Consider the following 12763-nt stretch of genomic DNA (forward strand, 5'->3'; position numbering starts at 1 on the left):
TTCAAAGACTGCAGCTTCTTCCCAAATATAAGAATTTACTTTTTCAAAATATGACATCAGCCTCAAACGTGACGCCCTGTTCTCGTTTGACTCTGAAGAATATGATCTTTTAAAATTATTTTGACTAAATCCTGGACATCTTGGACTTTAAATCATAGGTTTTTGTTTTTTTAAAGATTTTTTTGGCATAGACACCTTTATTAAGCAGTTGACAGATAGGAAATATGGGAGAGAGAGGGGGATGTGACATGCAGCAAAGGACCTCCGGCCGGAATCGAACTGGGGTCGGCTGCGTCTATGGCATGCGCTCTAACCACTCCACCACCTGCGCGCCTAAATCATAGGTTTTATTGGTTTTAGGATTAAAAGTGATTCATCAGAACACAATCAGTAATGCACCATTTACATTCATAAAACTCACCCACCTCCCACACATAGTAACTTACAGTGAGTTCAAAATTAAACCTGAATCTAAAGTCTTTAATTTCAGAAGAAATAATGACTGTTAAGATAATGACTGATTGTACAGCTAGCGAAAAAGTGAAAGTCTTGGTTAAGATAATTCTACCACATTACATGTTTTAAAGTTATTTACAATGATTTGATTTTTAAATCTGTATAATGTCCGGCTATAGAGCCCTATATATGGTATGCATCATGTTCTTTATCTGTGAAAACATTATTTGATTTTTAAATTCAAACATCATTATCAGCATCAAATACTCAGAATCAGACACGCTTTTCTCTTCTATATGCATACATGATGTAACCTCATCAACTTATTCAAAGTAAGAAGTAAAATAATATGAGTAACAAAATCTAAAGCATTTGTTCTTTGAACACTATCAGCAAATTTTTTTGTCAGAATTAATGATCAGAAATTCACAACATGGTTCATTAATGTTCCTGAAACTCTGACGCTCCTCTGTTCATTCATATACAGTCATGTGTTCTTAATCTGACAATCTCAAACCATTTTTGGAAACATTTTTGTTTCCTAAAAACTCATAGAACTTGTAGTATCCCTGATATGCTAAGAAGACTTACTTAACCTGAAATAATCTATAGCATGCCAAACTGGAAGTAGACTAGAAAGTAGACCAGAAGTCTGTCGACACTGTCTGCTGTTCCATTTGAACAGAGAGAGTCACTGGTAATATCTTCATTGGCAGTTTATTGCGGGTGCCAATGTATGGAAACAGCCTGTCAGTGAACGCATCATTAATAACCTCAACATCCCAGTCATGAGTCCCTGAGCTAAAAGCCTCTGAGCCGAACACACTGTGGTACATTTGAATCCTCTCTGTGTTTTCAGGAAGCTTCGGTTTCTTTTCACATCTCACACTGGTGAGATCTCCTGACATGATGAGTTCTGGGTTGGCTGTGTTTGGATCCAGAATCCCAGGAGTGTAGGAGACCATCTCCTTCATCTTGCTCCAGATGTTGAAGGTCAGGTTGCCCAGGTGTTTGGCCACGTCTATCAGAGCTCCTGAGTCCAGCTGTGGATCATCCAGCAGGGGGAGCTGCTGGACTCTTTTCACTGCAGCCTTGTAGTTCTGCAGGAATGAGACGTCTTCAGCTCTCAGTTCCTCCTCTGTGGCTTTGATTGTGCCTGACAGAGCTGCTGTCTCTCTGCTCAGAGGCTCAATCTTCTTCTTCATCATCTGACTCTTCTGCTCCTCTTCCTCCCTCAGAGCAGTGATCCTGGCCTCCTCTTCCTCTTGTAGAAACTGATGAAGCTTCTTGAACTGCTTTTAAATTTTTTGTTCTTGTGTGTTTTTGAATCTCTGCAGACGAGACACACTGGCTGCTGATGGTCCAGACAGAACAGTTTGAGTTTCTCAACGTGCAGACTGCAGACAGACTCTCTCTCGTGTAAGAACGTCTCACACAGGTTCTTTAATGCCAGGTTTCGAGGTGGATCACTCACCAAAGATATTTCATTACAAATTTGACACTTGTTTATTTGTTTCTCTCTCCACCATTTCTGCAGACAGTCTTTACAGAAGCTGTGGTTGCATGACAAAACAACAGGATCTTTAAAGATGTTATGGCAGACCGGACAAGAAAGATCCTTTTCTGATTGAGAAGACATTTGAAGCTGGAAACAATGAAGGCAGACAGGGACGACGGCAAGTCAAGTTAAATGTTTTACTTTCCCTTTGTGTCGTAGCTCCTCTGAAACTTCTGTTTATGATGTGAAACCAGCAGCAGGTTGAAGTACAGTATTCCAATAATCCCAGTGTTTCTTCCTTCGTACAGCCACGTTGTAGAGTTTGGTCTGGTTTGTGAATATTGAAAACACTGACCACAAATTGTAGCAGTGCCGTATGACGCACGTTGTTTGACATTCTCATTGAACGAGGAATGAGGAACCCACAAATGAGAATGAGGAATGAGGAACCCACATAGCATGAGACAACTCCTTATGTGCAGGTGTATTTCCAGAATTTTGGGCCAGCCCTGAAATCTGATTACATCACTCTGAAGTGAGAAGCAGGGTGTTAGTTCGAAGAGTGGTTCTGATTGAGTATTTTAATGTTTGGTTCCATTCTTTGGTGTTCTGATTGGTATGTAAGAAACTATGAGACAATGTAATGTTAGTAATTAAAATGTACGAGAAACAGTTAAATAGTGCTATTCCAATGTTCATTTGTATGTGTGTGCGTGTGCGCGCGTGCATGTGTGTGTGTTTGTGAGCAATGTACCTGATGCCACCCCTACATAAATCATTGCCCCACTTGGGCCACAGCAGTCAATAATTTCTGGACTCCCCTGCTTCTGTGAACATGTTTTGTATAAACATGCTGACAAGAGCCCATTTTAGTGATCTGGTCTGGCTGAGCCCAGTTGTTTCACCACCTGAATCCTCCCTCCCAGCACCAACAACAAGAGTGACAGTCAAACCGGTCTCTTATCATCGACTGTGGTGGTTCTGGAGTGATTATTGTATGTGTGTTATAACGTTCTGTGTCACATCACAAACACTTATTTAGTTATCATTGCATTACTTTCACATTTAATCTGGGTGAAGTTGCGGTCAACTGGGAGGAGAAGGTCTGTAAATGTCTTTCATTCTGTGTAGTCAAACAAGATATTTGTCAACTTCAGGGAAATACACCTGCACATCAGGTGTGGTCTCATGCTTCTTATGGGTTTGTGCACTATGTGGCATCATCATTCCACAGACATGAATATCAAATAATGTGCTTCATACGGCACTGCTACAATTTGTGGTCAGTGTTTTAAATATTCCCATTCACTCATCTAGTTTCACACATGAAGATCAGTTTCCTACTCATGTTTAGTTGTTCTCAGGCTGTGAAAGCAGTTGTATGATGTCGTCTGCCTCTGGAGGAGAAAATCACCCTGATGATGTCACAGTGACATCATCAGAATCTCAAATTGAGTTTGGAGATTTAAAATGTACAACAGAAATCTCTTCCAAACTCTAATTGTATAATAGATGTTCATGTTTACCTGCGATGAGCGACCCTCGCCCAGAGACAGCTGGGATTGGCTCCAGCAAAAAAAAAAAAAAACGCAACCCCATAAAATGGATAAAGTGGTTACAGACAATGGATGGATGTTCATGTTTACAGGCAGGACGGTCGGATAAAAGAAGCTACTGAGTTGCATTTTGGGAAGCGTAGGATGTAGGAAGTGTTTTCAGAGATTCACCAACATTAGGGACTAAAATTCAAAACGCTGCTTTGATTTCACCAGTTTTCTTTCGTTCATTTCATTCAAGTGCCTCAAAACTTTTAGAGGTGCAGTACTACTGTAAATCACTGGAGTATTAATAGATATATCAACATGTACAGGTGGTTTTAAAGTAGAAAATTGTCCCAATGAAAGTTATTTGTGTCACCGTACTCTCTTCATCCTGTTTCAGTTTTTGTCCTTTCTCTTCTGTGGTGTTTCATTCTGTCAAGGCTGAAATGAACAACCACAGTATGAAACCCTGAACATGAAGTGTGGCCACTTATTTTTACAAGAAGTCCACATTATCAGAAAAACATGTTTGAGATAAAACTCAACATGATAGAATTTCTGACAACTTAAGATGTAGACAGAACAAGCTTGAAAACATTCTCTACACTCACAGTTGCTCTCGGCTTCTCTATTAACATCTTTATCACAATATTATGAGTTAAGTTCTTTGTGTTTATGTTTTCACTTTCAAAGACTGCAGCTCTTTCCTAAATATTAGAATTTTCCTTTTTTCAAAATATAACAGCGTCAAACATGATGCCTAGTTATCGTTTGACGCTAAAGAATATGATCTTTTAAAACATTTTTGACTGAATCCTGGACATCTTGCACTTTAAAATACTTTAAAACATAGGTTTTTAACTCAAGCTTGAAATCAATGGACAACCTGAAACCACTTATGTTTTATTCTTTATTGGTTTTAGAATTAAATGTGATTCATCAGAACACAATCAGTAATGTACCGTTTACATTCATAAAACTCAGCAGCCTCCCACACATAGTAACTTACAGTGAGTTCAAAATTAAGCCTGATTCTAAAGTCTTTAATTTCAAAAGAAATAATGACTCTGTTAAGATAATGACTGATTGTACAGCTAGCGAAAAAGTGAAAGTCGTGGTTAAGATAATTCTACCGCATTACATGTTTTAAAGTTATTTACAATGATTTGATTCTTAAACTATTTAATGTCCTGCTATGTAGCCCTATATATGGTATGCATCATGTTCTATAATATATCTGTGAAAACATTATTTGATTTTTAAATTCAAACATCATTATCAGCATCAAATATTCAGAATCAGACACGCTCTTCTATATGAATACATGATGTAACCTCATCAACTTATTCAAAGTAAGAAGTAAAATAATCTGAGTAACAAGATCTAAAGCATTTGTTCATTGAACACTATCAGCAAATTTTTTGTCAGAATTAATGATCAGAAATTCACAACATGGTTCATTAATGTTCCTGAAACTCTGACACTACTCTGTTCATTCATATACAGTCATGTATTCTTAATCTGAAAAAAAAACATTTTTGGAAACATTTTTGTTTAATAGAAACTCATAGAACTTGTAGTATCACTGATATGCTAAGTAGCCTTACTTAACCTGAAATAATCTATAGCATGCCAAACTGGAAGTAGACTAGAAAATAGACCAGAAGCCTGTCGACACTGTCTACTCTTCCATTTGAACAGAGAGAGTCACTGGTAATATCTTCCTTGGCAGTTTATCCAGGGGAGCAATGTATGGGAACAGCCCTTCAGTGAAAGTGTGTTTGAAGGTGTGTATGTGTGTGTTAGTATCAAGATTATAGAACGACAGTTTTCCTTTGTCAAAGTCCAGGTGAACTCTGATCGTCTGGAGATTCTTTACTGTGAGAACTTTATCTACAAGTGGTGGAGAGACAGCTTTGTATATTCCTTCAAGTTGCTGAATTTCCCAGTATCCAGTCAGTATTTGTCGCTTTCTCCAGACAGACTCCCGTACGACACCTAAGCCGCAAAATGCTTCATGTCTGACCTCAACATCCCAGTCATAAGTCCCCGACTTAAAGGCCTCAGAGCCGAGGACACAGGGGTGCATTTTTATCCTCTCTGGGTTTTCAGGAAGATTCAGTTTCTGTCCACGTGTCACACTGGTGAGATCTTCAGACACAATGAGTTCTGGGTGGGCTGTGTTTGGATCCAGAACCACAGGAGTGTAGGAGACCATCTCCTTCATCTTGCTCCAGATGTTGAAGGTCAGGTTGCCCAGGTGTTTGGCCACATCTATCAGAGCTCCTGAGTCCAGCTGTGGATCATCCAGCAGGGAGAGCTGATGGACAATTTTCATTGCAGCCTTGTAGTTCTGCAGGAACGAGACGTCTTTAGCTCTCAGTTCCTCCTCTGTGGCTTTGATTGTGTCTGACAGAGCTGCTATCTCTCTGCTCAGAGCCTCAATCTTCTTCTTCATCATCTGACTCTTCTGCTCCTCTTCCTCCCTCAGAGCAGTGATCCTGGCCTCCTCTTCCTCTTGTAGAAACTGATGAAGCTTTTTAAACTGCTCTTTAATCTGATTCTCTGTGTGTCGGGCCTGGACCTTAATGTGTTCTGTTGTTTGATCAAAGTTTCCTTGAACTTTTTCGGAGCACTCCAGTCTATACTGTAACAGATCCAGGGTTTTTTGGAGCTTATGTTTTTGATCCTTCGTAGCTTCATCGATGGGACTGAATCTGTGGTTCTTGTGTGTATTTGAATCTTTGCAGACGAGACACACCGGCTCCTGATGGTCCAGACAGAAGAGTTTGAGTTTCCCACCGTGCAGACTGCAGACAGACTCAGACTCTGCTGAAGCTCTCTGGTCTCTCTCCTGTAAGAAGGTCTCACACAGGTTCTTTAACGCCAGGTTACGAGGTGGATCACTCACCAAAGATATCTCCTTACAAACTGGACACTTGTGTGTTTGTGTCACTCTCCACCATGTCTCCATACAGTCTTTACATAAGCTGTGGCTGCATGACAGAACAACAGGATTTTTAAAGATGTCATGGCAGACCGGACAAGAAAGATCCTTTTCTGATTGAGAAGACATTTCAAGCCGAAAACAATGAAGGCAGACAGGGACGACCGCAAGTCCAGTTGAAAGTTCTGGTTTCCCTTTGTGTCGTAGCTTCTCTGAAACTTCTGTTTATGATGTGAAGTCAGCAGCAGGTTGAAGTACAGTATTCCAATAATCCCAGTATTTCTTCCTCCGTACAGCCTCGTTGTGGAGTTTGGTCTGGTTTGTGAATATTGAAAATACTCGCCACAAACTGTTGTAGTGCCGTATGACGCATGTTGTTTGATATTCACATCTCTGGAATGATAAATACACATAGTGCACACACCCATAAGGTGCATGAGACCACGCCTTATGTGCAGGTGTATTTCCAGAAGTTGGGCCAGCCCTGAAACCTGATTACATCACTCTGAAGAGTGAGATGCAGGATGTTAGTTTTAAGAGTTGTGTTAATTAAGTATTTTGATGTTTGGTCCCATTCTGTGGTGTTCTGACTGGTATGTAAGAAACAGTGAGACAGTGTAATGTTAGTAATTAAATTGTACAAGAAACAGTTGAATAGTGCTATTCCAACATGCGTGTGTGTGTCTGTTTCTGTGTGAGTGACATACTTGATGCCACCCCTGCATAAATCTTTGCCCCACTTGAGTCACTCCAGTCAGTAAAGTCTGGACTCTCCTGCTTCTGTGAACATGTGTTGTATAAACATGCTGACAAAAGCAGGTTTTAGTGAACTGGTCTGGCTGAGCCCAGTTTTTTCACCACCTGAATCCTCCCTACCAACACCAACAACAAGGAGTGACAGTCAAACTGGTCCCTTATCATCGACTGTGGTGGTTCTGGAGTCATTATTGTATGTGTGTTATAACGTTCTGTGTCACATCACAAACACTTATTTAGTTATCATTGCATTACTTTCACATTTAATCTGGGTGAAGCTGCGGTCGACTGGGAGGAGACGGTCTGTAAATGTCTTTCATTCTGTGTAGTCAAACAAGATATTTGTTAACTTCAGGGAAATACACCTGCACATCGGGTGTGGTTGCATGCTTCTTTTGGGTTTGTGTGCTATGTGGGTTCATCATTCCACAGATGTGAATATCAAATAATGTGCGTCATACGTCACTGCTACAATTTGTGTTCAGTGTTTTCAATATTCACAATTCACTCCTCTAGTTTCACACATGAAGATCAGTTTCCTGCTCATGTTTAGTTGTTCTCAGGCTGTTAAAGCAGTTGTATGATGTCGTCTGCCTCTGGAGGAGAATATAACTTTGAAGATGTCAAAGTGATGTCATCAGAATCTCAGATTGAGTTTGGAGACTAAAAATGTACAACAGACATCTCTTCCAAACTCTAATTGTTTAATAGATGTTCATGTTTACCTGCGATGAGCTGGTGACTTGTCCAGGGAGTACCCTGCCCTCGCCCAGAGACAGCTGGGATTGGCTCCAGCAAAAAAACCCTGCAACCCCATAAAATGGATAAAGCGGTTACAGAAAATTGATGGATGTTCGTGTTTACAGGCAGGGACGGTCGGATAAAAGACACTGCTGAGTTGCATTTTGAGAAATGTAGGATGTAGGAAGTGTTTTCAGAGATTCACCAACATTAGGGACTAAAATTCTAAATGCTGCGTAGATTTCACCAGTTTTCTTTCGTTCATTTCATTCAAGTACCTCAACACTTTTAGAGGTGCAGTGCTACTGTAAATCACTGGAGTATTAATAGATATATCAACATGTACAGGTGGTTTTAAAGTAGAAAATTGTCCCAATGAAAGTTATTTTTGTCACCGTACTCTCTTCATCCCGTTCCAGTTTTTGTCCTTTCTCTTCTGTGGTGTTTCATTCTGTCAAGGCTGAAATGAACAACTGAAGTATGAAACCCTGAACATGAAGTGTGGCCACTTATTTTTACAAGAAGTCCACATTATCAGAAAAACATGTTTAAGATAAAATTCAACATGATTGATTTTGAGATAACTTAAGATGTAGACAGAACAAGCTTGAAATATTCTCCACAATAACAGCTGCTCTCAGCTTCTCTCTTAACATTTTTCTCACAATATTATGAGTTAAGTTCTTTGTGTTTATGTTTTCACTTTCAATTACTGCAGCTTTTTCCGAAATATTAGAATTTTCCTTTTTTCAAAATATGACATCAGCGTCAAACATGATGCCTTGTTCTTGTTTGACTCTGAAGAATATGATCTTTTAAAATCATTTTGACTAAATCCTGGACATCTTGGACTTTCAAGGACTTTAAATCATAGGTTTTTAACTCAAGCTTGAAATCAATGGATAACCTGAAACCACTTATGGTTTATTTTTTATTGGTTTAAGGATTAAAAGTGATTCATCCGATCACTATCAGTAATGTACCTTTTACATTTATAAAACTCAGCTGCCTCCCACACATAGTAACTTACAGTGAGTGCAAAATTAAGCCTGATTCTAAAGTCTTTAATTTCAGAAGAAATAATGACTCTGTTAAGATAATGACTGATTGTACATCTAGCGGAAAGTGAATGTCATGGTTAAGATAATTCTACTGCATTACATGTTTTAAAATTATTTACAATGATTTGATTTTTAAATCTGTATAATGTCCGGCTATAGAGCCCTATATATGGTATGCATCATGTTCTTTCATTTATCTGTGAATACATCATGATTTTTAAATTCAAACATCATTATCAGCATCAAATATTCAGAATCAGACACGCTCTTCTATATACATACATGATGTAACCTCATCAACTTATTCAAAGTAAGAAGTAAAACAATATGAGTAACAAAATCTAAAGCATTTGTTCATTGAACACTATCAGCACATTTTTTTGTCAGAATTAATTATGAAGAAATTCACAACATGGTTCATTAATGTTCCTGAAACTCTGACGCTCCTCTGTTCATTCATATACAGACATGTGTTCTTAATCTGACAAACCATTTTTGGAAACATTTTTGTTTCATAAAAACTCATAGAACTTGTAGTATCACTGATATGTTAAGTAGCCTTACTTAAACTGAAATAATCTATAGCATGCCAAACTGGAAGTAGACTAGAAAGTAGACCAGAAACCTGTCGGCACTGTCTACTCTTCAGTTTTTACAGAGAGAGTCATTGGTAATATCTTCATTGACAGTTTATCCAGAGTAACAATGTATGGGAACAGGCTGTCAGTGAAAGTGTGTTTGAAGGTTAGTATGTGTTTGTTAGTATCAAGATCACAGAACGATAGTTTTCCCTTGTCAAAGTCCAGGTGAACTCTGATCCTCTGGAGCTTCTCTATAGCAAGAACTTTATCTGGGAGTGGCGGGGAAGCAGCGGTGTATGTTCCATTAAGGTTCACAATTTCCCAGTATCCAGTCGGTATTTGTTCCTTTCTCTGGACAGACTCCCTTATGACACCTACACCCCAAGTAGCATCATGTCTAACCTCAACATCCCAGTCATGAGTCCCTGAGTTAAAGGCCTCAGAGCCGAAGACAGAGGGGTGCATTTGAATCCTCTCTGGGTTTTTAGGAAGATTCAGTGTCTGTTCATGTGTCACACTGGTCAAATCTTCAGACACAGTGAGTTCTGGGTTGGCTGTGTTTGGATCCAGAACCACAGGAGTGTAGGAGACTATGTCCTTCATCTTATTCCAGATGTTGAAGGTCAGGTTGCCCAGGTGTTTGGCCACGTCTATCAGAGCTCCTGAGTCCAGCTGTGGATCATCCAGCAGGGGGCGCTGCTGGACTCTTTTCACTGCAGCCTTGTAGTTCTGCAGGAATGAGACGTCTTCAGCTCTCAGTTCCTCCTCTGTGGCTTTGATTGTGTCTGACAGAGCTGCTATCTCTCTGCTCAGAGGCTCAATCTTCTTCTTCATCATCTGACTCTTCTGCTCCTCTTCCTCCCTCAGAGCAGTGATCCTGGCCTCCTCTTCCTCTTGTAGAAACTGATGAAGCTTCTTAAACTGCTCTTTAATCTGATTCTCTGTGTGTCGGGCCTGGACCTTAATGTGTTCTGCTGTTTGATCAAAGTTTCCTTTAACTTGTTCAAAGACCTTCAGTTTATCCTGTAAGGGTTTCAGGGATTTCCGAAGCTTCTCTTTGTGATCCTGTGCAGCTTCACCGATGGGACTGAATCTGTGGTTCTTGTGTGTTTTTGAATCTCTGCAGATGACACACACTGGCTCTTGATGGTCGAGACAGAAGAGTTTGAGTTTCTCACTGTGCAGACTGCAGACAGACTCAGACTCTGCTGATGCTCTCTGGTCTCTCTCGTGTAAGAAGGTCTCACACAGGTTCTTTAATGCCAGGTTACGAGGTGGATCACTTAACAAAGATATTTTCTTACAAACTGCACACTTGTGTATTTGTGTCTCTCTCCACCATTTCTGCAGACAGTCTTTACAGAAGCTGTGGCTGCATGACAAAACAACAGGATCTTTAAAGATGCCATAGCAGACCGGACAAGAAAGATCCTTTTCTGATTGAGAAGACATTTCAAGCTGAAAACGATGAAGGCAGACAGGGACGATGGCAAGTCAAGTTGAACGTTTTACTTTCCCCTTTGTGTCGTAGCTCCTCTGAAACTTCTGTTTATGATGTGAAATCAGCAGCACAGTGAAGTACAGTATTCCAATAATCCCAGTATTTCTTCCTTTGGGCAGCCTCGTTGTAGAGTTTGGTCTGGTTTGTGAAGGTCTGTGGAATGAGGATCCCACATAGCGCCCACACACGCCTTATGTGCAGGGGCAAGTCCAGACGTTGCCCTGCTGGCATTTGCCAACCCTGAAACCTGATTGCATTACTCTGAAGTGAGAGGCAGGGTGTTAGATTAAAAAGTAGTTAAATTGGATATCGTGATTTTCTTTTGTAAGAAAGCCTTATACTTTCAGGGTCTGATGAAATACGCTATTGAGTTGCATCTAAGGAAATGTAGTATCAAGCGTTTTCAGAGATTCAACAACATTTGGGACTAAAATTCAAAATGCTGCTTTGATTACACCAGTTTTCTTTTGTCCATCATTATCAAGTACCTCAACTTTTTTAGAGGCACACTACTACTGTTAATCACTGGAGTATTAAAAGATAAACCACGATGCACAGTTGGTTTTAAAGTAGAAAATTGTCCCATTGAAAGTCATTTGTGTCATCATACTCTCTTCATCCCGTTTCAGTTTTTGTCCTTTCTCTTCTGTGGTGTTTCATTCTGTCAAGGCTGAAATGAACAACTGCAATATGAAACCCTGAACATGAAGTGTGGCCACTTGTTTTTACAAGAAGTCCACATCATCAGAAAAACATGTTTGAGATAAAACTCAACATGAAGAAACATGATTGATTTTGAGATAACTTAAGATGTAGACAGAACAAGCTTGAAAACATTCTCCACAATCACGGCTGCTCTCGGCTTCTCTCCACACATTTTTCTCTCAATATTATGAGTTAATTGCTTTGTAATATGTTTTCACTTTCAAAGACTGCAGCTTCTTCCCAAATATTAGAATTTACTTTTTCAAAATATGACATCAGCCTCAAACGTGACGCCCTGTTCTCGTTTGACTCTGAAGAATATGATCTTTTAAAATTATTTTGACTAAATCCTGGACATCTTGGACTTTAAATCATAGGTTTTTGTTTTTTTTAAGATTTTTTTGGCATAGACACCTTTATTAAGCAGTAGACAGATAGGAAATATGGGAGAGAGGGGAATGCGAAAAAGTGAAAGTCTTGGTTAAGATAATTCTACCACATTATATGTTTTAAAGTTATTTACAATGATTTGATTTTTAAATTTGTATAATGTCCGGCTATAGAGCCCTATATATGGTATGGTTCTTTATCTGTGAAAACATTATTTGATTTTTAAATTCAAACATCATTATCAGCATCAAATACTCAGAATCAGACACGCTCTTCTATATGCATACATGATGTAACCTCATTAACTTATTCAAAGTAAGAAGTAAAATAATATGAGTAACAAAATCTAAAGCATTTGTTCATTGAACACTATCAGCACATTTTTTTTGTCAGAATTAATGATCAGAAATTCACAACATGGTTCATTAATGTTCCTGAAACTCTGACGCTCCTCTGTTCATTCATATACAGTCATGTGTTCTTAATCTGACAATCTCAAACCATTTTAGGAAACATTTTTGTTTCCTAAAAACTCATAGAACTTGTAGTATCCCTGATATGCTAAGAAGCCTTACTTAACCTGAAA

General features: G+C 39.2%; 2 protein-coding genes across 2 annotated transcripts in view; one reads left to right on the plus strand and one right to left on the minus strand.

Annotated features, from left to right (window-relative positions):
* lmcd1 (LIM and cysteine-rich domains 1) overlaps nt 1-12763 on the plus strand; it is a 68431-nt gene that overhangs the window by 8538 nt on the left and 47130 nt on the right. The window lies entirely within an intron of this gene.
* LOC115582853 (tripartite motif-containing protein 35-like) lies at nt 6938-11085 on the minus strand. Its single transcript, XM_030419073.1, has 2 exons — nt 10357-11085; nt 6938-6947 (listed from the first exon to the last, which is right to left on the minus strand). The coding sequence occupies exons 1-2, from the start codon at nt 11031-11033 to the stop codon at nt 6938-6940; spliced, it is 687 nt and encodes a 228-aa protein (XP_030274933.1). The 5' UTR covers nt 11034-11085.

This window comes from Sparus aurata, chromosome 6 (genome assembly GCF_900880675.1).
Source record: "Sparus aurata chromosome 6, fSpaAur1.1, whole genome shotgun sequence".
NCBI classification, from domain to species: Eukaryota; Metazoa; Chordata; class Actinopteri; order Spariformes; family Sparidae; genus Sparus; species Sparus aurata.

What these genes read in the sequence shown, in the direction of transcription:
- LOC115582853 (XM_030419073.1), bottom strand. Translation starts at nt 11,033, where the DNA reads ATGTCTTCTCAATCAGAAAAGGATCTTTCTTGTCCGGTCTGCTATGGC.